Raw genomic sequence first — 25,135 nt, 5'->3', positions numbered from 1 at the left:
TGAAAAATGAAGGCCAATCTATTTTGCGCAATTGTTCGTCTGAAATTTTCCAAATCTAATCGTCGCATGAAAAAATCCGAAGAAGAAAAGTCCTACTTAGTCGATAGAAAAAAAAGTATTTCCTATACAAAATAAAAAAGACGAGATTCGCAATCGGGTTCGCAAACAATAATAATAAAAAAAAATCGCTATACAATATGAACATAATGATGCGTGAAACAAAAATGATGAAATTTTGCTGGAAACTGGAAAAGCATTATGTGAATGAAAGAGGGAGCGAGAGAGAGAGAGAGAGAGATAAAGGAAAGAAAAACAGAGTATATGTCGTCAAAAGAAAAAAAATGTTGAAAGTCTTTGGCCCTTGATATAAACATTACGCGTGTCTCTTAGACGAGGGGCAATTTATTGGGATGATGATGGATAATGTGATGATGATGGTGATGATGTCCAAGTAAAGGCGGTGTCATTTCCGGCGTTATCAGCCCATTAAGTTTGTCACCTTGCGACGGTATTGGTTGTAGCAATCGTATAGCAAGCGACGCAAGGATCAATAGCACGACAAAGCCACAAATTGGCACTGCGATCGTTGCTGTCTTGAACCAGCCATCGGACGTTTGCACCGCTTGACCCATCGCTGGCTGTATCGAGCCGATATACGTTCGCTGCTCACCTAGTAATACTGCAACAAACAAACGCAAAGAAGCTTTGGTGATGAATTAAAGTACCGATACCAGCGTACGAAACGCAGGAAAAGAGATTCGCTCAACGAAACAAGCCTATTCATAGTGCAGCTGTTGACCCGATTGCTTCGGATATCAAGACAAACGTTTGAGTCCCGTGCGCGACTGATTGCCGCCACTGAAACAGTTGGCGCGCATATACGCGATCGATTCAATCATCGGCGACTATTATCGTTCGACGCTGGGTCGCTGCAAAGCAAGGCAAACAAGTGCGACACGCTTGCGATCACCTCGGAACGCGGCCAAACAGTCGCAGCACTGGAACGAGCGCGCGCCACTCAGTCTTAACCCGAGCCTAAGCAACTCAAGGGAGAAGGCTCACCTTGGAGGGTCTTGTTGAGGCGACTCCTCATTGCCGGGCTGTCCACGTGATTGCAGAGGTCCTGCTGGCAGCAGAGTTTGCCCTGCGGGCACTGGCGCTCACCGGAGCTCTGCTCCAGGCAGCCGCTGTACACGGCGTGCTCCGGTCGCGCGCTCACGTGCGTGGGTAGCTCGGTGAAGCAGCCGTGGCGACCGCGACACATGTAGCCTTGCGACACGCAGTGGGGCTGGTTGCAAAAGCAGCGCACCTCGCGCGACAGCTTGCTCGGGTCCGCGCGGTGATGATGAGAGTTGCCGTTCCGGGCCGGGAAGTCTGCAAACAGAGAGAGAGAGGGGCCCGTTCGTTATTTCGTTGGACACGCTGGTTGGTGCTTTCGCAGACCAGCCACGAGATGCGCATCACTCTTGTCGAGGGAGCATCGTTGTACACTCGCACGACCTCGTTCGCTCTCGTGGGTGGTCTCTTCCCTGTCACGCGCGCGCCATTCTCCTCCCTCGGATATCCTGATTGGAATGCGCTCCACAGGTCTTGGCATGTTGGACCTCCAAACGCCGAAATGGAAAACGGTGCGAGAGTCGCAACGGCAATGATCAAAGGGCGTATGCGTGTATCTATAAGTGATCTAAAAGTAACGAGGGGGAGAGAGAGAGCGAGAGAGTCGTAAAAGTTATAAAGATAATATGGCTACGTGTGTTTTATGCGCGCACCGAAAAAGCTTTATACGCGAATTCTTCGTCTTACGACTGATTCGGCGCCGTTCTCGCTGCGCGTGAAGGCTACGAGCGCGGCCTCCCGACGCGCGCGCTCTGCTCTTATTTTCCCTCGTTGGCGTTCAAAGTTCATTACGATGGTGCGCGACACGAGGCCGAGAAACGACCACGAAGGAGAAAAAAATGTACGCCTTGATTAATCGGATTCAGCGTGCGTACTTGGAATTGAATCGCCGCCGCCGCCGCCGCCGCCGCTGTCGTACCACTGGATCAATCAACGTCGGCTCGTCTTAATTAGCGCTGCGCGAATTATCGCGCGACCATACCGCTTCCAGATACTAATGTCAGTGTATCGCTCGCAGCGAGCGTTGACGCGCCACGCGGCGCACGAAGGAACGATCGCACAATCGAATTGACAGACCGGTCTAATACTTACAGTCGCGATCGCAGCCCCTCTCGCTTGTCAAGCAGATACGCCCGGCGCGAGCACACTGCCAATCAATAATTAAAAGTTGGCCTCTCTTTCGCGAGCAAAAAAAACAATTGAGTCATTGGACGCGACATGTCTTGTTGCTCGTCGTCCCCGTACAAAACAAGTCTCTGCGCGAGAGAGTTTACGATCGAACTGGGCTATAAAGCATCGATATACGCACAGTCCCGGTCGCTTGGCATGCGTCGAGTAAATAAAAATCGCAGCCAGAGATCCCTTTGTCTTTTGGAGGAGAGAGAGAGAGAGAGAGAGAGGGAGAGAGGATATTCGATGGGCGACGACGGTAAGGGGGCATGTTCCCTTCTTCTTCGTTCGTCGCTAATAAGCTTGCGGCGCGCTTCCCTCTCCTTCGCCGGAGGCCTTCGCCGAATAAAAAACGCTAAAACAGTCGAGTCACAAAAGAACGATTAAGAGCCACGAAGAGCTGGAATGTCTAAGAGAGAAGACTCTGCCTTCCTCCGTTCGCTGCCGCTTTTTCGAGGGCTTTGAGAAAGGCGACAGTCTTTTTTTTTTAATTTTTTTTTGCTCGATTTACCGATGCGCTTCCAGTCTTTATTGGTTATGAATTTTTTTTCGGCGTGAATTTTGTTAGCGTTGTCGACGAGTTTCGGCTGCGCGAACAGAAAGTACACGCACGTCATTCGTTGCTCGACATTGTGGTCAGCCAATTTCGCGGAGATTCGATCGAAATGCCGCGCAAAAAAGTATGCGTGTATAATATCGGTTAGACATTGTCTGTCGCTCGTCGTGTGGGCTCTTTTCTGAGATAAGAGCGAAGGGGAAAGAGGGAGAGAGAGAGAGAGAGAGAGAAAGCAGCGGGAGGTCGACGCTGTCGCTTGTTGCGGAGAGGCCAAAGAAATAACTCAAGGGGCCCTAGGGAGGCCGAAAACAAACACACATCGTCAAGCTTCTCCACCGTTCTCGTTATGCGTGCGTCTACGGCATATTAATTATTTCTCATCTCCTTCCCTTCGCGTAGATGGGAATCGGAGAGATGACTATCGAACACACCATGTTCGACGTATGTATCCCGACTTTTTTTCTTGAACGAATGAATGAAGAGAGAGAGAGAGAGAGAGAGGGGAAGAGAGAAAGAGAAAGAAAGTATACACGAGGATAGTTTCGATGTCGGAACGATGAATGGCGAGGTCTCGTTGACACTGGGTCATTATGCCGGCATAAATCTTGGCTCGTCGAATTTTTCAGTAGGTCGTGACAGACGGAGGTTTCGGGACAATGCGTATAATATCCGCGTATGAGAGCTGCATAAGATCTTGGATTTTTTGGCACTACTACTCTCTCAGTCACGTGTCTTGTTGTAACGAGAGATAATAGTTGTTGAATTTTTGTATTGAGTGCTGAATATTTATGAAATATTCAACAATTTACAAAAATACTAAAATCTGGAGTTAAATTTTGTGCCTTTAATCGAACGATGCTGATGTTTACGTTGATTTATTCAATTAAGAAAGCAAATTCGTTAAATAATAAATAAGAAGTTCTATTAAAATCTATCTATCAGCATGTACAGGAAAATAAAAATCGAAAATTTATTGATCAGTTCTGTGCAAATATATCGAGAGCCACCGTTTGTTTGCAATTACCAACGCATATCTATACAAATTTCCGAAGCCACAACTTGCCGACTACATAATCAAACAAGTATGGCATCGCGAAAAAAAAATCGGCCGACCTGTCAAAGCCAACATCGACAAGCAAAATTCCAATAAAATAAAAAAGTTCATCAAAGCCTAAAGCCGAAAAACGTATACAATCATTTGGGCCCATCGCATCAAAAAGAAGCAGCGGGCGCCTACAACATCATCCAATTAACCGACGGATCTAATCGTCGCGTTTGTTTCCCTAAAACATAAGAAGAACAAGAAGCAAATGCAATTAAAATCAAAGCGCGGATGATTAAACCTAACCAAAGACGATAAATTCTGCAAATCACTAGGATCAATAATGTTAATGGGCTATTACTGTTATCTTGTTTCAACCTGTTGCGACTGCGCGGATAATTCCTAGGCGACGCTCGTTAATTAAGTCGTCCATATCGCAGTCGATCGCATCGCGAACAATTCCCATTAGCTCGACCACTCGTCATTGTTGTTGCATCGTGCTTGCGCAAATGCGCGCGCTGCGGGGATTATACATCTCGCGCGGTGCGCATCTGTCAAACTCAACGGGGCTACCCGACCACAAGTGAAAAACGTTTATTATTGTCACGGCACGCATTTCGCAACGCAAACTCGCTTGGCGCCGCTTCAGTTATTTAGCGCCGTCGGTTTCTTTGTTTCTTCTTTTTTATTTTTAGCTCTTGCGACGGCCAAACAAAGCTGGGAATTCGCAGTTACTCGAATTAAATTTTCTAAGGGTTAAATAGCGGATTGTTCGGTGAAAGTCACGATGGTGCGCGGAATAAGTTTTAGTTCCGATGAATATTATTTGAGCGAAGCTTCGTTGACAGAGTATACGAGTTGTGTTTTTAGTTTGCTTCACTGTGTAGAGCAACGCAATTGTTGGAGGTAAGCCGTCACTAAACGCATCGCTGGGATGATATATATCACTACGAAAAATTGAAGTTTACCACATGGATATCTTCGCAGATCGCCTAAATGGTTGTTTGTTCAGGAGTTCGGATTATTTCTAAAATATCACGAATTTGTATCTCGAAACGAGTACCAAAAATTCGCCAGCCGAGAAACATTTTAACGGCGCACTCGACGCACGAGTCGACTATTTGAAGGCACAATTCCAAGTCCAGCGCAACTTGTTACAACAAACCGCTTCTGCAGCAGTAATTGATTCCTCAAAATTTCTGCGAACTCGAGAACGGCAAGTGCGCAACGCTTTAAATACACGATGCGGTGACGAATGGGCTTTTTACCGCAGCCAAAATACAATTGAAAAACTGAAACGACCATCCTCTCAACTTCCTGTTATATACTTCAACAGCGTTCGCGTTTCAAGCTCTTCGCGAATGGGTTCAATTTACCTCTTTGACTCGCGCTGCGTTATTAAAACGAGGTCATGATTCATCCACGGTTCACACCTCACCGACGCCAAGTAAATCCCGAAGGATCTAAAAGAGCAGCTCCCCTTTGTCGGACATTCGCGCGGTCGTTGACGCTTGGCCCGCGGTGTAAGCGCGCCACTTTAGACGCTTTACGACGTTTCGCGCCTCGATCCGGTATTCCCTGCGCGCCAGAGCGCGCGAAAAGCCGCGGGTCATATGCATATATTTGCGCACGGCGACGCTCTTGCTTCCCGATGATTGCGAGCGTTCGAAAGCTGCGCGTTCGATGCTATTTTCGAGCGTGCTTCGTCACTTGTTGCTTCAGTCCCTGCTCCGAATGTATTCCACTTGGTCTTGTTCCGCTGCGGTGCTTGCGATGCTCGCTTGTCTCCACGCGGTGGCGGGTGTACTGATTTTAATTATCCCACGCGAATAATAAAAGAGAGAGAGAGAGAGAGAGAGAGAGAGAGAGAGAAACAGATAGAAAGAAAAGACCTCGTTGCTCATTGGGCGTTTTCCGCGCCTACGAATGGTCAGAGTCACTCGTTTAAAGACTCTCGACGCAGGATCTTGTAATAATTTGTCACTTCCTCGTTATCCCCGTGAAATCCGTAACGATTTCAATAACCAATACGCCATCAAAGCATGATTGATATCTCAGTCGAGAATACATATACATAATATCTCGTAAAATATGCCGTAGCGATGCGCGCACAGCAGTTTTTTTTTTTTTTTTTTCAATCGTCGATCGACTCCAACAGGTTTACATTTTACCGTTTAACACGGATCCCTTAATAGATAACCATCGAAAAAAAAAGCTCCCGCTCGTCACACACACTCCGCCTTTTTCTGATATATTACGCAATCGGCCGAATTCCGGCTAATTCGACATTCGTGCGAGATCTTCAGCCGTGATAGCGCGCGTCCATTACAAGCTTGCAAAAATGCGAGAAACGCGCCGAAAATAGAGTCATTATAGCGTGTGCAGAGGCGGGGAGAGGGGGAGGGAGAAAGCGACGTGATATCTAAAATACAGCCTCGCAGTCTGTGTGCCTAAGGAATCTGCCCCTCTCTCTCTCTCTCTCTCTCTCTCTCGCGGCGGACTTTCTGGGCGAAAAAGAAGAGCGCGAATATATAGCCGGCCGTGAGAACGCCGCCCCGGACAGGTTTTCGAGAGAGAGAGAGAGAGAGAGAGAGAGAGAGAGAGAGAGATCGCAAGATCGCATCGGTCCCCTATATATATGCTCTCTCTCTTTGATTTAAGTCGCGCAGGCCAAAGTTTGATTAATACTCTCTCCGCGCGCGTGTGCGTTTCGTCATATTTACTTGCGGACTTGCATCGTGAATCCTACGCCGGTAATAAGCATTCGAGAGAGAGAGAGAGAGAGAGAGAGAGAGAGAGAGAGAGAGAGAGAGAGAGAGAGAGAGAGAGAGACGGCTCGGTATAATAAATAATCCGAAATTTGTCGATCGACGATAAGCGTCGACAGGGGGTCTCGTGGAATTCGGGCGCGCGGATCGAGGAATTCCGACGACCAAATCAATTTCCAGACAAAGAAAGTCGCGCGCGCGCGCGCGCAAACGATAATTATAAGCGGCGACCGATGGGGCTTGCTCTCGGTCGACAAACCGCGCCGGCAAGAAAAGCCATTAAGTCGACGCTCTCTCGCTTTCTCATTTTGCGCGAGCTGCGGTAGCGTTACGCTCGCTCGCTTCTTTCGCCGATTACCGTGCACTGGCACACGGACGGGACTCGTGCGCTTCTCTCTCCCTTTCCCACGTCGCCTTCTCTCCTTCGACCCGAAGGTATACGACTCGGCTTGCTTGTGAATCGCCGAGAGTGACGGAAATGGGACAGCGCCGCGGCAGTAGACCACCGACAGTTGACTTCTCAATTTACTCGCTCTTTTCTCCGCTTTTTTCTTGCCTTGACTCTTTTGCCGTACTTATTATTTGTCGACGAACTGCTTATAGTGTAGTATCACACGCAAGCTCTGAGTGCAATTAAATGAACTATGAGAACAATGCGACCGAACTTGCGCTGCTGTATTCGTGAAATCAAATATATCAAACAAGAATAGATTGTTAAATAGAGACGGCAATTCACTTGAAAGCCATTTGATGGTCCCGGCGTGATTTACAATGGAAGAGATCGTTTGTTAATGAGTTACTAATGGTTGCGGATTCAGCTACACGTATAATAAAAATTTTATTTCATCCATACTGTTTCGTCTATTTAATTCTAATCGCGTTCACATTTTATACGACCTCGTTCCAGAAAAATAATCATGCGCTCATTGTGAATGCCCAACTAATGAAGAGGCGTAAAAAATCATAACCGAACTATCAACATTCTAATGAGATTCAAACAGAGAATTCGATTAGATCCAAACGAGACAAATCCGCATATAAATACCCAACGAAATGACGCTTCGCCTGGCATCGTCCCTTTCCCGTATCATCTCAAAAATCGCAAAAGGCTTTCACGAAAAATCCAAAGATTTGCTTTCACGTCAGAATAATCGGCTCACCCATATAAAAGCGATAATTGCGCGATTATTTACGAGCGACTGCGGAAGATATATAACTTTTTTTAATACTCGCGTAAGCCGCCCGTCGAGTTTCTTTCTCTCCCTTCTGTTATAACGATACTCACACGCGTGCGCATATCGTTTGTTTGTTCAGACCCCGTTGAAAGATATATATACATATATATATATATATATACACGTCGCTTTGATGGGCATTAATGCGATTAGTAAGAAAAGGATGACGTTCTTTGAAAAGCAAGAAAGAAGGGCATTTCCTGACTATTTGGATTTATGAGGGTACAACGACTTCTTATCACTCACGAGACGATGATGATTCTGCGAGCGAGTTATCGAGCGACTTGTTGCTGTTGCGATAGTACTCACCTGAAACATACAAAAGAAAAGCAAGACTGAAACAGGCAAGTTACGATCTCATGAAATTTGCATTCTTAAGATCACCATAGACTTAAAATAGCCGTATAAATTGATGGATAGATGCTCGAAAGAATAATATTTCTAAAAAAAATTTTCTCGGCAAACTTATCAGCGAGCGATAAACACGTCCGCGGCCCGCTTGTTAAAATTTTTCGAGGGAACTCGGAAGCATTCCGCGTACGAATAACGAGAAATTCCGACGAATCGTAAGGTTTTCATCAGACAACAAGCTGCGCGCATCCTCTCTCTGTTCGGCCCCCACTTGGAACATAATTACGGACGGAAGTGGCTGGCTGGCTGCCGACCTCTCTCTCTCTCTCTCTCTCTCTGTCTTTCGCGAAGGCGAAGCCGAAGGACGAGGCTGCTGCCGGCGGAGGCGCCAGATCTTTTTCCTAGACTGCCGCCGCCGCTGCGCGTTCGCCGCGCGACTGATTTATTTATGCCCTTTTCCGAAGTGGCGCGACGGCCGACTAGACGTTTTCCAGTGCGCGCGGCCTGCCGAAGCAGCTTCGGAAATTCTTCGAGGAGCGATGCACCCGACAAGAGAGTTTTTCTCGAGTGGGCCATGTGCTCCTGCTGCTGTGCAGTAGCTCCCCGCATGGGAGAGAGACGAGCGTCTGTTTACGCCGCGCGCACGTTTTCCAATGGTTTCTCAGAGACTTTGTAAGGCAAAGGGTTGTGCGTTTCGGAATGATTGCGTTGACTGCCGTTGTGAGCTATATTTACCTTTCTTTCCGTTGAAAATCTTACGCGCGGCGCAAAGGAATAGCTCGACGCAAATTCACGCCAGCCTTCAATTGCAACTTTCCAATGAAAACCCATTGGATGGTCGAGTGAAAAAGCTACGGCGCAGTGCAACGAACCTCCTCTCTCTCTCTCTCTCTCTCTCTCTCTCTCTCTCTCTCTCTCTCTCTCTCTCTCTCTCTCTCTCTCGCATATCTCCATACTACATCATCGATTTGATCGAGGGCTAATTTGCGCTGCGCCAAGTTAAGTGTTATTGCGGATTCCACCTTCCTCGCGCAGGTAGGCCGGCTTTTATTGCTCGATTGATGATCGCGTGCCTCGTGAGCGCGCGAAGGCAAAGAGAACATCGAGGAGAGAGAAAATTCGCGCGTGTGTAAGTATATTTACGTAAGAAAAATTGAAAGCGCCAGGTGCTTCGGGCTGTATCCTATAGGCTGTCGATTGTCGGCGTGGTTTTTCTTCCTTTTTCAGCGGATAGTCAAATCAATCGTATATTATTATTTCATTTTTTTTACATTAGTTTGTAGCGTGGTTGTCACAATGAAATCAATTGTTAATTTGTTACGCTACAAACACTTATTAGCTGTTTACTAGTCAACATCAATTTTCAAATAGACCAACAGATATAAATAAGCAATCAAATATTCACGAAAATTCGATATGTGCCCAATGTTATGCCAAAGTTAGTGACAAATTACTTTGACGATGACACAAAGAAATTGACATAAAGCCATCCATTGTCATATTAATCGTACCGTACAATCGTTGCATTTTACTGCAAAAAAAAACCTCAAAACAATCGACGAATCAGTCCAAATCCAGCGATCGTCGTCACTTCGATCTAATACATCGCGAGCTAAAGCGATATATCCATCCCCCACCTTCTTAAAGAGAAAAAGGCAAACAAAATTTTCCTCTTTTTCACGGCCGTAAGGCCATTATGAAACGAGCGCCAGGGCACACAACGTAAGAGGAGCTCGCCTCCTTAAAAGAAATCTCTCTCCCTCTCTCTCTGCGTGTACATCCATCGCTTGCAATTTTTTTCCGGACGATTTCGCGCTTGCGCGTTCTCTACCGTTTCACATTAAATCGTATCGGGTTGCCGTCGCCGTTTCTTCTCTTTTCTCAAGCGCAAGTCCGGGGAGTCTTTTGTCTTGAGTCGTGCGCGCACACACACAAGTCACTCGATACTTATCTCTTTCACGGATGCTTCTCTGTTTCCTTTATCAATGTCGGACTACTTACACGATTAATTCGTGTCGTTAATTGATTTTTCGGCCAAATAATTAAGCGAGTTAACGAGAGAGCGAGAGTGGGGGGGGGGGGGGGGGAGCGCGCCAACGACACATAATGAAAAAGGCTTCCTACGCGGTCCTAGACAGAGATGATGGGCCAGGCAGTGCACACATGCGGTTTTAAAAATAAGTGGTCCACTTTGGCATCTGTTCTTCTCCCGCTGCTTTAGCCTCGCTAATCGCCACGGTCTGCGCCCCCTCAGCTGGATTACGCTCTCTCGCAATTATGCCATCCTTTAGATTTTAGCCAAAAATTACGGCGGTGGCATCTTGTCCTTGACGCCGCGCGCTCGGCGTAGCTTAACATTTTTGAACGAGCCGGCGCGCTGCCCTGCCAGAAGAAAGCCTTAAAACAAGTCGCGCAGACGGGGTCCGCTGTTATATATACCTGAACCCCGCCGACGGATATCGTGCCGAGGATCCCCCACTGCGCAACATTCGGACTCCACTCCTCTCTTGTCTTTTCGAGTGGGCCCTCCCTCACGAAATAAAGCTGCAGGTCCCGTCGAATATCTTCGTTTGCTCGCTTCCAACCCAACTCGCGGCCACTTGCGCGCATGCACGCGCGAACTTTATCCGCCGGCATTCCTGCTGACGAGTCGTCCTTTTTCGTTTCTTTTGTTTGACGCGGGTACGTTAGAAGCGGCTTTCCGGACACTTGGACGTCACTTTGAAGAATTGACATCGGAAGTGCGTCGAATGCGATTCTCGAAAATTCACGAAACAGGATTTCGTCGAAGAATCGCTTTCCCAGTCTATAATGTATTCCCCAGTTTGAGCTCGTTAAGAAGCTACTTGTAACGAACGAGTTTCTTTTCTTCGACACGCTGATTGATCTGCCGATGTCCATTGCCAAATAAAATCGGCGCGGCGAAAAAAAATAACGAAGCTGAACGCGACGATTGAACGAGTCCTTTGTTTCGGCGAAGATCGATGTATCGAAAAATTAATCGGCGCTCAATTAAACGATTCCTCACGGGCGCGCGCGCGCGAGCACAGGGGCAATGTCTGGCGCAGGTATTAATAATGCATGACTCAAACTCTCATCGGATGCATTCAACGGCGCCCACTCGCCATCGCACTCGAGAGAAAAACCAACCAAAAGCGCGCGCGCTCCGATAAAATTCGAGAGACATTCTGCACCCCCTCTCGTTCTTAGGTATAGTTGTGCATTAAGAGCGAGTTACCCGAATTAAAATTAAATGTCGAGCGACATATATTTGTAGTTCAGTTTATCAGTTTTTCCATTGCTTTATCTTCTTCTCGAAAAATGAAATTTAATTGGCCGTTATCGTGCACGTGTTTCTTGTAAGTTGTTACAATTTGTACGATATCTTTGAATAGAGAGTTGAATGATCTAGACTGCGGCGGAAGCAGTGATGGAACGAGTCTGGGAGCATAATTATTCAGACACAGACATTTATCCAAGTAAATTTCAATTAAGTTTTTAACGCAAAATTTATTTAACCTACTCATTTGATATTCGATAAAGAGAAATCGATTAAAATAACTTATTTCAAACACAACCAAACCAAAATTTATATCTTCTAAAATATTCGTATCATTGTAAGAACAAGCAGATGAATCAATTTCTTGCTAGGTTTTTCGATATGATAGTTTTCACTAATCGGATCAATTAAGAGCTTTAATGATACAGTTGAAAATTTGAATGAGTTTTTCGAGTAAATAATAACTCTCATCTTATTTTGCGTATTGAATTAACATTGATTAATACATTTGTAGATGTCCGTTATACTTGACGTTCACGATGTATGTTGTCCTATTTTGTTAAATCGCTTGACAAGAAGGTAATATTTGATTGACTTTTATGCCTTGAAAAGAGCGGTAAAAGACCTCATTGAAACGATGGCTAACTTTTCAAATTAATAAATCGGCTAATAAAGATTCCAAGGGGAAAAAATTTTTTATTCGAATACCCGATAAAACGCATTTCAAATTTTATTTCCTGCTAATGTCATCAAATAAATGTTAAAACAATAACACTGCAGTCTATTTTTTTTATTTTTATTATCTTTCAAGAAACCCGTGTGAATTGAATTTTTACTACAAATCTTACAAATCTTAACTCGAAACTATATACTTGTTAATAAGAGGATTGCGAACTGCTTGGAAAACAACATTCCCAAAGACAGTTAAAAATGAATAGGTTAAATAAATGTTATACACTTAAGTTTATCGCATTTCCACGCCATTTTCATCGAACGAAGTGTTATCTCTTGGCCACCTATCATCCGATTCCAATCGAAGTACGCTGACAAACAATGCGCAGTGAAAGAACCCCAATTTCACTTGAAAATGTCATCACGCGCACTCGTTCATTATACGCGCACACATGCCCACGGGGAAAAGACGTTTCGCTTCTCACAAGAGTAGTAATAACCAAGCAGCCGCGTCTGCTCAATAATTTGGCAGCAAAACGCATGGACATATCGCCGGAGGACTGTTTGCTTCGCGTCCTGTAACTAGCCTCAAAAAACCGGCCCATTAACCATCCCTCCCTCGTTTTTACTCTGCGTCTGCAAGCAAGGCTGGCAATTAGCAAGAACAATAGGGAGAGAGGCTCTTCGCTCTCCTTGTATAGCTTTTTCTTTTCTTTTTTCCCTTTTCGCTCTTTCCGAGAAAGTGGGAGGGCCTCCCTTTTTCGCGCAGGTAGACATTACGCGAGCGCGCGCCCAACGATCTCAGCCTTTCTCTAAGCGAACCTGAAAATGTGATTATAATACGCGGCTGCGGAACAGACAAAACGAACCCTCTCCAGAGGGCGAATCCTCTAATTGCGCTGGCGCTGCGCTTCTTTGATTTTCTTTTGTACTCCTCGGCGAACGACTCGGAGCACGGAGGCAACTCGCTGATGGGTGCCGACGCGGGAAAAACCGTGACACGCACTAGAGAAAGTCTGCCTCGTCGCCCTTTCTCCTCTCCACCGCCGCCGCCGCCGCCGCTTTAGATTTCTCGAAGCGCTGCGCTCCTTGCGATAGACGCACGCGCCCGTGTGATACCTGCGGCGAGATTTAGTCTTTCTCACGCTGCGCCGAGGCGCTTAATGAACTTTGGATTATTATCCGCGCGGCTCGCCGTCGTTGCCGCAACGCTTTCGCCTCCTCGCGTGCGCCGCGCCACCCGAGAGAACGCGCGCGTGGCTTATCGCGATGTGTCATAATTCTCTCATTCCGATGTGGCGCTTACGCGCGCACAGAGATTTTTCCATCGATTATTTCGCAATGGCGGACGAGCTAGCGCTCGCGTGCATCCGATGCCGGTCGCCCGACTGCTGCACGAGTGTGCTAATGAAGGCAAGAAAAAGGAAAAACAAAGGCAGTAAGTCCTTCGTTGTATACACAATGCGCGTGAGGAAAGTACGCACAGATCCGATCAATCGCCGCTTCATTAATCCAATTCGCAGCAACGCGGCGCGGCCTAAAAAAAAGAAAAAAGAAGAACAAAAAGGAAAGGCGGAGCCACCTGTAGGCTTGCGCTGGAATGCGGCCGCGCGCCCGGACGAACCCGGTCATTACACACATGTATATATAGTCCGCGTCGGCGAAAAGCAAAAGGCCGCGAGATCGATGCAATTATACTTGATTGTATCGAAAAAAAAAAAGAAAAAAAAACAAATTCGTCATTTAGCTAATCACGCCTCTAAGACAGACACGTCTATTTTGTTTCTGGCTTGGCCTCTTTCTATAGTGAGAGGATGACAAGAACCTTCGAAAAATCCGAGTACGCGAAGAAAATGAAGCAGGAACACACGCAAGCTCTCCCCCTCCCCCCAACCCCAATTCATTCGTCTGCATCAGCGACGGCAAAATCGAAAATTGATGCTTCTTCGTCGACGCGAGTTGTCCGACCCTAACGAAATTCACGCGTAAACGTTGCGTCCTGTAATCATCGGCTTGTTCTCTCTCTCTCTCTCGACTCTCCGTCGAAAGGTAATTAGAGCCGAGCTCCTCGCAATTTTCTCTTTTTAGCTTTGAGCAAACAAAGCTCTCCGCCGAAAATCACCGTGTGTATAATTTATTTTTATACCTTGGCGGAAAGAGCGAGAGAGGAAAAGCTGACGGCAGCGCGCAACAGGTTGCGAGCGCGTCCTTTAAAGAGAAGTTGGCCGGTAATTGAAATTGCTCGAGCCGCGCGAGTTTGTTTTTGCTCAAATTGCACGCTGCCGCGCTTGAACGCGCCGATGAATTCGTTCCGCCGGGCTTTCGACAATTTACGGAGCTGGTCATCGTTTTGACTAAGAGACCGATTATGTGCACTCTCAACGCGTTTTCCAAACTTACGCCCAACGCACGGGCGATCGATCGCGTGTACCTGGCGAGTGCCGCTGCCGAGTCGAGCGATCGTCAATTGCATATCGCCGAACGTCTCAATTAGGGGCGTATCGCTCGAGAGGACAGCACAAGGCGTATAAGGGAGTACCGTTAACGGCAGGATCCATCGGTCGCGAAGCGACGGCCCGATGTATGATTTATTAATGGGCACGGTGACAAGAGGAGGAATCGGATGGAGCGAGCGTCGCTTTCGATTGATATCTGTGGGAGCGTGTGCCGTCGCGCCGCCGCCGAGCGACTTGCGATCGTGCACGCGATTATATGCATGAGACGCGCCACATAGCGGCGCGAGCGACGGCTTCCCTAGGATTATTATTATGTGCGCTGCGCTGCGGTTACCTGTTCCTCTCGCTGTCACGCGTGCCTCGCCGCTCTACTTTACTCATGGCGTTGCCCGTTTCTAATTGTCAATTTATGCACTCTCTATTTTAATCGCTGGGCATAATCTAACCTTTCTTTTACTGTAGACTTCAGTTGGGTTCGCTTTGGAATTCAAATGTAGGTTCGATGAACGACGGAATATCACGATCATCCATTGAATTTTTTATTACAAAATTAATTATCGCGGGACTTTATGAATGAAAGTTTTAACAATACTGTGTTGCAAGAATCGTATGTTCGAATACAATGACATTGGACAAAGTATTTCGACTACAAATGCTTATAACAAGTAAAATGGTGGTTACAATGTATAGTAAAGATAGTAATCAATTCATTAACAGATAATGGGGAAAATCAAAGACACCTAGTGGCCAAGAGATCGTGAGGCAACATGTCCCGAAATGCTTCGGCCTATTTGCATTGCAATAACGAAAAATCACGACGACCGACTTTATATTTATCGCCATCGTTAGCCGACGCCAGCACTACCAATAAAAAGCTAAATACTCGGTCCGGCAAAAAGCATATTACGTGCGAAACGGTACAAACTAGCTCGCGGCGAGTTAATCGCGACTAAAAAGCGCGAAATTAACAGCTAGCCGCGAGTTCCAAACACAAAGGAAAAACAAGAAAAAAGCGGGACTAGTTAGAGACTTGGAGCGCGAGTACGTGTCCACGTAGCTTTTTTTTCAGTCGCGAGTAAAAGGCTTATTAGCGACGAATGATGTTATTCAAAGCATTTTGCCCATTGCGCAAATCCTATCCGCGAGCTGTCGAATAAAACCGAAAAAAGTTCACAACACAGTCGGGCTCGCGATCGCGGAAAACGTGTCCGTTCGGGGGGAGGGGGGGAGACACAACGTTGCCATATAGAAAGCGTCTATTTACAATCGGGACTGATAAGCGAGACTAAATGTCCGTTACATGTGTACGCGCGAGATAGAAAGCGTTGCAGACCTGACGTAGGTTGCACCGCTTTTGCGCTGTTCCTACACATCAGATTTATCTGCGGTGTTGTGCATGCCGCGCGAAGCGTACGTGACACTCGTTCCCGAAAACCAAAAATTAAGGCTTCATTTGCAACGGGTTACATCATGCCACAGCAATCCAGTGCAATTAAAATGCTTGCCTCTCTCCTTCTCGAGAGAAAGAGAGAGAGAGAGAGAGAGAGAGAGAGAGAGAGAGAGAGAGAGAGAGAGAGAGAGACAGAGAGAGCGAGTTTAAGTATCCACCACCCCTTCGCAACGTGAGGATTATCTCGCGGGAGAAAGAGAGAGGAAAAGTCGCGAGGCTAATGTGCGATTAATCGCTTCCTTATACGGTGCTGGATTTTTTTTCTCTCTTTCTCTCCTCGAGTTGTTATGGCCTCTTTGGCTACAAGCTGGAAATGACGCTTTATCAACGCTTTTTGTCACGACGTGGAAATGAGCCATTCTGGAATTTTTCGATTTGTACTCGCGATGTAATGATTCGGTTTTTTGTCGATTCGAGTACTCATCTGTGAAACACAAAGAACGACAAATTGGGCAGGGATCATTGACGGATACGCACGTTAATGTTTCGGACTTCCGTAAATAAACGGCTACATTATCAAAGCCGATAGAAAATGAACGGAGAGCCAAGGCTACGTCGCCGATTGAAAATCAAATCTAATTAACGGCGAGCGGTAAATCCTGCCGACCTCAAATATACATAAATTTTCTGTGCACGCGCGGACACCGCCAATCTCCTCTCTTTTCTTTTGCTTGCCAATCGCGTGCGCGAGCAACGAACGCATTAAGCTCTCTTCCCCTTTTTCCGCCGATCTATATAAACGCGCACTCGGCTCGCTTGTGTCACAACGCGTCCGAAAATAAATCACCGAGCGATATATACTCGGATTGATAATTGCTTTTTTTTCTTCTTTCCTTTCGCCGCGTCCGAAAGAGACCTCTGTGTAGATATTGAAAGATCGACAGTGGAAAGTTTGAGTGCGCGTCCAAGGCGCAGAAATCGTTCGATGTGCTTCAGCGCCGCGCGCGACTCGCGATGCACGTATCGCCGCGGAAAAATCTGCGGTACAATGAAACACGCGTTGAAATTGCGACAACGGCACTGCACTTTGCCTAATACGCGCGGCGAAGCGATGTGTATCGCGCGAGCCACACAGCAGCGAAAGTGTAAATCCTTGGAAAACAATGCGACTTTCTGATGTAATACCTCGTGGCTGCTTTTTCGTTTTTTCACGCTGATAAAAAGAAGAAAGTCAGCACTCGAACGATTGATGTATCATTGAGCTCGAGACTTTATTGCTCCAGTTTTTTTGCTATACGCCGGAGATCGACTTTATGAGTTATTGTTTTCAATTGCACCGCAAGGAGGGTAAGTCTGCATATATTTCTAATTCGATTCGATGCCGAAATTGTTGCGCAAAGCTTTAGGGAAGTCTACAAGTTTGCAACAACGAGCGAGTTCACAAAAAAAAGAAAAAAAAACAATGACACGTTCGTGCATAACTTTTTGTGTTCGTTGTGCAAATAAAAAGAGAAAAACTCTGTACAAGAAAACTGCAAGTCTGGTAATGAGTATTTGTAAGGCCACACTGTAAAAAGAGATAGCGCCTTAATTAAAAACGGAACCCAGCGACTAAACGTGACGCTGCATTTATATTCTTCACTTTCGAAATACATAAGCGATGACTCGTGCGCGCTGTACGCAACAATAAAACGCATCTTATACTAAAAATGTATTTATTGATTCTGAAACCGTGACTCACTTGACTCACTGGCCAGCAATGTTATGTCACACAATATACATACGCAGTATTTATAGTACATTTCGATACTAGTGCGAGAAAGTGATTTGAGCGTTACTTGGATGTTTCAACAGGCTACACTTTCTCTCACACGTGTCTATTTTTATTTTTCGATAGAACGTGGGTGAGACGAGATTTGAAGCATGCCTGGTTTGCCCGAACCTGCGTAATAAATCCAGTCCACGCGCACGGAGTGTCGAAAAGTTCATTAGACTTGGCAACGCTATTATGTATCGCAAATACTCTCGAGAATTCCATTAAATCGTGCGCGCAATTAACGCTGACGGTGAGCAGTGGCTAATTGAGCGACGCTCGATAATGGCTTTTTTTTCTCTCTCGAGTCGCCGAAATATGCTTAATTGAGAAATCGTGGTGGGTTTAATTGCCAAGTCGTCGACGCAATCGTCATTTGAAAATTATGTGGAACGTCTACGATTAATTAGATTTCTCGATATATAGGCAAATGATAGTTGGTTACTCTCATTGCCGCGTGCATTTGGATTCAATGTGACGAACTGAGAGATGTGCTGAGAGTCAAGTCGAATTAACATACGAGTCTTATGGGAATTGCGTCCATGTGCGACGTGGAATAAAGCGGTCATAAGAATGGATTGAAATGATTTCTCATAGCAACTAATAAAGAAACAAGAAAATCCAGTGTTAAACAACATTGAATTACAAGTATGCTGCATTTTTATTTTTCTCGGCGACTGATCCATTTGACAATACTGAAATTTGATGTATGTGGTAGTAAATCAACTTTCTCCATTTCAATCATTTCGTTTCAAAAATAAATAAATAAAAGTCGTAAGTAGATGGTTATCAATTGCCTTTTTTTCTAAGAAATACAAGGCCACGCGGATAGCAGCACGAAGGGAAGAAACAATGGGCGTTCAAAGTCGAAAAACTCCCGCACAAAGGGACGATCAAGTTGCTGAGCCGCGCGTTCGCTTCAACAAGAATGACGAATGTGTGCAAGAGAGAATTGAAGAGACATTCGTGTCAATCGAACCGATTAGAAAGTTAAATTCGAGCGCTTGTATGATTCAAATGTTTCATTAGAAACTTGTCTCTCCCCCCCCCCCCCCTCCCCCCATCAAACCCGAATTACAAAGTCCAAACGTGCAACTTGCAGTTGGATGTTCGCGCACAGCTTTGACAACCGAGCGAAAGAGAGACAGATTATAAGTATGCATGCCGAGAAAGGAATCGCACGCGGAATCAGCAACGAGTTTTAAATGTGACTGCAGTCGGCAGCAGCGCCGCGATGCGTTACGCAGTCCGAATAGATTTTCAGGGCTCGCTGGCTTTCGCGAAGAAAAGCCGGGCGAATTATGACATTTACGTGCTGTGTGCGTTTGACATGCCAAGCAACGCTCGCGATTGCTTGAGCATTGATTTCGTTTGCCCGATGCCACGAAAGGAATCGCGATTCTTTTGACGTGTACGTCGACTTCGTATATCAAATGCAAACAGTCGCGTGCTGCCTCTAAAGATTTACAAGTGGATTTGCCTTGCCTGGCCCTCGCCGCGACGTCCATTTTTTTGTTGTACGCTTGAAAAAAACAGCATTCACAAGCACCGCGAAGTACTACGCGTGACTTCGTTAGTTTTTTTTTTTTTTTTTTTTCGTCGCCGTGTAATTTACATCTCATCGTCACGTAAAGTTGCTTTGTTTATGCGCGAACGCGATTTCGAAACGAAGAAAGAAACGAATCTTCGAACTTGAACGTTCGGAATCCGAGTAACGCGCGAGTAGGTTTTACGTAAGTCCGTCGTTAGTCCGCAAAAGGCGTCGGTTAAATACGCTTTGGCCATACGCGCGATGATGGGGAAAAAAAAGAAGAAGGCCGAATGCATCAATCCTCACTCGAGAGAGAAAGAGGTGATGCCTCGGCTACATGTGCGACTGGACTGCGTCCAAACGGCAGCGCGTGCCAGCGAAACAGCGTGTGTCACAGTCTATTTATCCGAGGTACTCGGCGATTTTTCATACGTCCATCTATGCAACGCCGTATTTTATGCTTCGAAACGAAGCTGCGGCGCATATATGCAAATCGTACGCGTTTTACGAGCGCACGCAATACGCTGGGCAAAACAAAGAGCGCGCGAACATTTCGAAGATTGCTTTGCGCTCTTGGCTTAGATAGATTTTTTACGACGATTGTCGATGTGAAATAATTAATTTAATTACTCGTCTTGTGAACGCAGCGGCGAAGGTTATAACTGCATTGCGTTTACCACGCGCACGTCATTCAAATCCACCGTATACAGTTGCTCAATCGTCGTTGCAATTAACCGACTTTGCGATCACAATTGCAGCTTGAAAAAAAAGGTCTGTACCATACCAGCAAAACTCGTATATAATGGTCAAGCACTATTGGAGTTTACGTTTCCGCCGAGGCATATGTAAAGATCGTTATCAACTTGGTCAATTAACTGTCTATGATAATGCACCACATACTTACCGCGAAGTATAAATTTTGCGCGAGAGACTTATTAATAAGCTTTTTTAACGGTTGTGCAAGTAGGGAATGCGGTTTGGGACATTGTTTGCTGAAAATCGCTATTGTGAAAATGAAAGTTATCAATCAAAGTTCAAACGTTGCTTATGCACCTATTTCGCAAGGTAATGCACAAAAAAATAACGGTGTCCGATGGCGAGAGAGCCAGGAAGTGCACACAATCTCGCGCAGTGGCTGTCGGTGTTCATAATTGAAAGCGCCAACGATAGTCGTTTCGCAACTCACGAAAATTAGCATATAATCGAGAGCGCTCGCTCTCGTTTGATTCCGATGGCTCGAGTGTCGGGGGGGGGGGATTTTTCTGTTCGACAGATAATTATTTGTTCTTCGTCTTGTTCTTTATTCGTAGACGAAAATATCGCTTGCCCGCCCCGCAGAGCAAGAATAAACAGGAAGACCAGAGGCGCCCGCAGCCAGACTCAACGAGAGGCTCCCTTGTATAATACGTAAGACAAAACGCGTGCGCTCGCACACGAAAATAACAACAAAAAGAGAGACGGAGAATTGAACGAACGGATACGCTGCTTCCGCGCGCGCGTGTGTGCGCGACTTTTGCGAGATTTTCGTTTTGATACGGGGAGTGGCTGCTGTGACGGTTTGCAATCGTGTTACTTACGGCTACTTTCATGTTGAATTAAATTATTAGCACAGACCTCGACGGACCTAATTAAGCTCGGTCGGTTTTTAAAAGGTTGCCCGTCGAAGCCACGATCTCGCCAAGTTTTTCACTTTCCCTAAATGCAACGGACCGAGAACACGAGTCAAAATACAAAAAAATAAATAAATAAAAATATAAGAATCTGTCGGTAATGCGTTACGTCGTCGTTGTAGTCGTCACGCACGCGTGCTCGCCAGACTATAACGACGGCTATTTTTTTTTGTCGAGAACGAGGTGCAATCGCCGGCGCCAATGAGACCTTCAACTTTATACCGGGTATATCGTTATCTATATATATACGTACGTATACATGTACAACGGCGCCGGTTCTTTTGTCCGCAGTCGTTTGTTTTTTTTTTCGTTCGTCGGTGGCGGCGATCGATTGATAATAATTCGTGATTCACTCTCGTGACTCACTTTTCATGCGGCAGCGGCAAAACATCTGTTGCTATACGCGGCTCTGCCAAATTACACATGGGAAAAAGGGCGGTTTCCGCTCTTCCAGACCTGCCAGGTAGTCGTGTGCTCACTTAGTGAAATCCCCGACTTCCGATGCGGGGACTTTTATACGCGCACCGACACCGCCGTACCATACTGGAATTTCAATATTTTTTTTTCTTTCGTTTTTCCATTGTAAAATTTCTCTCGCGCGCCGTTGCAGTTTCGATTCTTATGAAATTTCGATATGTCTGCGCTTACTAAATGGTATATTCGAAGATGTTAAACATAAAAGACAACGTTTGACGGCTAACGTTGCGGGAAACCTTGTACACAGACTTTTCCTGTGCCTGTAAGCGCTTTCGAACATTCGATTGCTTTACTTGCGCGAGTAGTACGAGCAAAGCGGTAATAGTAGGCGTCAAGCAAAACCAATAAATACAAGAGAGAGGGAGAGAGAGCGAGAGAAGAGCAATCAGCCGAAGCCAATACTTAACGACCGGCGCGCGAGAAGAAAATAGGCAGGGACGCGTACATGTGCTGGCATATCTGTCTTGTATATGTTGGCGAACAAGAAAGTTTAGAAATTGAGCAATTACGCCAGAGGGAAAATCTTTCACTGTCATTGTCTCTCTCTCTCTCTCTCTCTCTCTCTCTCTCTCTCTCTCTCGCTCTTTCGTTGTTTATAACGCGATAGCGCGAGCCGATATATCCTAGCAAAAGTGGCTTTCTTATCAAACAAAGTCGCGGCCCTCTCTCCCTGCTTCAATTTTCAAGAGCGCGATAACGATGGCGAACAACAACTCATGGCTCGCTCGTGCCTTATCGAACTTACAGTTGGAGCGACGCAAAAAATTGATTCGTTTTACGCGCGAAACAGGTCAGACAGACAATTCGAGGCGATGGCTGAACCACGTTCATTGGTCGGCATTAAGTGAGGCGGTTGCCGTAAAACGAGCTCATTTTCAGCGTCGAGCGACGGACGATCGTCATTCAGCTCTTTGAGGCCGAGGCTGGCGCGGACAGCTTTCCTCGCCTCTTCTATCGCTGTCATCGGTCGGCGAGCTGCCTCTCGACAGTCTTACAAATAAATTTCCTCCTTCAACGAGTGATCAGAAGCTAGGCATAACGGGACGCAAATCGGCGCAACGGCGCTAACCATGTAGACGCGCGCCCAACATCAGGCCGCAAGGCAAACGCAAAAATAAATAGCCACATGCACATCTCGACTGGCACTCATTAATTAAGCCTGAAGCGCGCGACGCCGCAGCGGAGAGCACAGACATACTTCCTCGCAGTATATTTTCGCCGCCGCGGAACTTGAAAACACGACGCGCAGACACTTATTGCAGTCGTAACGAGCAAGTAGCCTGCAGACACGTATGTAATTCGACCATCCGGCGCCTTGCGCCTTTAATACATCTATATAACCTGCAATTACAAGCGTGGCGCGCTGCTATTTTACCAGAGAGAGAGAGAGAGAGAGAGAGAGAGAAAAGATAATAACACAATTGTGATATGCTCGTTGCGTAACGCGCGCAGTATCGAAGAAATGAAGAACGCGAAAATAGTCGGAGACGCCGGCAGGCGTCTCCTCCAAAATAGCACCGGCGCCAACGTTTCCCGTAAATATTTAAATAAGCGGTTGGGGGAGAACGATCGTTGATATTATCAAGAATCACACTGGCGCGCGAGAGCTTTCCAGGGATGATCGTTAATTTTAGGACCTGGTCCGAATGTCGGGGCTCCGCGCACGATCGTAATCGTCGTCGCGGCGGTGCGTAGCGGTGGTCCGTTCGACGCTCGCCGTCGATCACGTAAAGACATCCATCGCGTCTTGGCGCGGAGCCGCGAAGGGAAGTGTCCTAGTGCCAGGTGACGCAGACGCCGCCGTGCAGCGATTCGAGCGTAAATCGATCGACCTCGCGGGGGCAGACAGTCGTGCGCCTCTTCGCCCCTCCGAGTACGCTTATCTGGGCCGAGATAGCGGCGAGCTACCGCTATTTGCCACCTCGCAGTATCCCCTGCATTATTATTATTTGGAGCGTTTGCGCACGACAGCTTCTTCTTCGCTATCTTATCGCGGGTACATCTCTCTGTGGCATTTACATAATCTACAGCACGGGGCCGATCGCGCGGCTCCGACGTCTTCGCATTCCGATGACAATTAGCGCGATCTCAATCGCGGTCGTTCGCATTCATCGGCCGGAGAGAGAGAGAGAGAGAGAGAGAGAGAGTGAGAGAGAGAGAGAGAGCGAGCGAGGTCTAATTTCGGAATTCAATTTTTCTCTGCTCGCGCGCACTTGAAACTCTCTTGCCCGTAGCGCGAGCCGTTGCAAACACTCCTTGCCTTGCCGCGCTATTATTAACGCTCGCGCGCATAACGAGGAGGAAGTGCGCGCGGGCCGCGCGCGAATTTTAATTGCCGGGAGCGAGAGAGGCGGTGGAAAGAAGCGCGTGTAATATTGGAACCGAGTGACAATAAAGTACGCTTAATTGAACGGCTTGAATTTAAATAGATGCACGCCACTCATAAAGGCGCACGTACGGCATGTGTTCCAGCTGCGAGTACACGGCGCCGCAGCGGCAGCAGGTTTATGTTTCGGCCTCGTCGCTCTCTCTCTCTTTCTCTCTTTCTCTTACATACTCCCCATCGCTTTTTCCCTTGAACCGCAGAAGAGGAGACTCTTCTACTCAAACACGAAACGAGTTTTGTTTAGTCTCTCCCTCCCATCCCTTTCTCGCCGAATGGACGCCTCGTTATGTGCGTTTAAAAAAATATATATATTAAACCGTTGACGATAAATCGACGGTAGCGAAACGAGATCGCAGCCGGATCCAGCAAGGCATGTGCTCCGTCATGTGATCTTTGAATGATCGCGGTGGCAATCGATTTCTCCTTAGCCTGGCTTGTCGTCGCGGTTAACCAGTGCTTCGATCTCTCGGGTTCAATTCGACGTTTAGCATCGCGGCAACGAGATCACGCCACGATTCCATACACGTCTAGACGTTCGGGCTGACGTTTTTCTCTCGTGGCTATATTTACCGTGCGTTAACCTTGCAAACGGCGGCGCGCGAAAAATTAGAGCTGGCGCCTCGTACTGTTTGTCGGCCAGGAGAGTTTCCGCCTCGGGAAGCAGGTCGAATCCGATTGCCGCTCGGCGCTGTCGCATCGCCATTGTGAAACCCGCGAGAACTGGCCGTCGCGAATACCAAGCGCAGCGATGCACGCGAGCACAGAAGCGCGTAATGGACTTTGACTGGCCGTCCGAAAGCCGATCGCCGGCCTTTATCTTAAGCGAGCATTGGAGTAAATGGGCATCTGCTTTACTCGCGATTCAATCGTCGGCGAGAGAGAACAAAGCGACGCGCGCAGAAATATAGGTGATGATGTACGTAGCGTTTTACCATGCGGATCGGCGTCGTAGCGCTCGTCGAGCAGCAGCTCGTAGTCGCCGCCAGAAGCAGCCAAGTCAATCGACGCCGCCGGGACGGCAGCCGCAGCAGACGCCGCAACGCACAGTGTCGCCAGCACGATTATCTCCCGGGGCACCATTGTGTCTCTCTGGCCCTCTCTCTCTTCGCGTTGATCGCCAAGCACTGACTCGAGGGAAAAATCGGAGCAGCCGATATCGCACACTCGCGCCGATTGTCGCTCTCTCGTCGGAAGCTCGCAAGCGAAACCAAGGCGGCACGGC

General features: G+C 47.0%; 1 protein-coding gene across 1 annotated transcript; it reads right to left on the bottom strand.

Annotated features, from left to right (window-relative positions):
• Positions 1-386: 386 nt before the first annotated feature.
• Positions 387-25,135, bottom strand: LOC131669635 (BMP and activin membrane-bound inhibitor homolog). Its single transcript, XM_058944643.1, has 3 exons — positions 24,846-25,135; positions 1,063-1,374; positions 387-679 (listed from the first exon to the last, which is right to left on the bottom strand). Exons 1-3 carry the CDS (start codon positions 24,991-24,993, stop codon positions 387-389), a joined length of 753 nt encoding a protein of 250 aa, XP_058800626.1. The 5' UTR covers positions 24,994-25,135.

This window comes from Phymastichus coffea, unplaced genomic scaffold (assembly GCF_024137745.1).
Source record: "Phymastichus coffea isolate CEN01 unplaced genomic scaffold, Cenicafe_Pcof_1.1 PCOF00095, whole genome shotgun sequence".
NCBI lineage: Eukaryota > Metazoa > Arthropoda > Insecta > Hymenoptera > Eulophidae > Phymastichus > Phymastichus coffea.
Note: the sequence above shows the minus strand (reverse complement) of the source record. Positions and strands in the feature narration are given on the sequence as shown.

Excerpts from the sequence above, each read along its gene's own strand:
- LOC131669635 (XM_058944643.1), bottom strand. The coding sequence starts at position 24,993 with ATGGTGCCCCGGGAGATAATCGTGCTGGCGACACTGTGCGTTGCGGCG. Across the intron at positions 1,375-24,845 it reads CTACGACGCCGATCCGCATG|ACTTCCCGGCCCGGAACGGC; the intron begins GTAAAACGCTAC and ends CTCTGTTTGCAG. Across the intron at positions 680-1,062 it reads CCTCAACAAGACCCTCCAAG|TATTACTAGGTGAGCAGCGA; the intron begins GTGAGCCTTCTC and ends TGTTTGTTGCAG.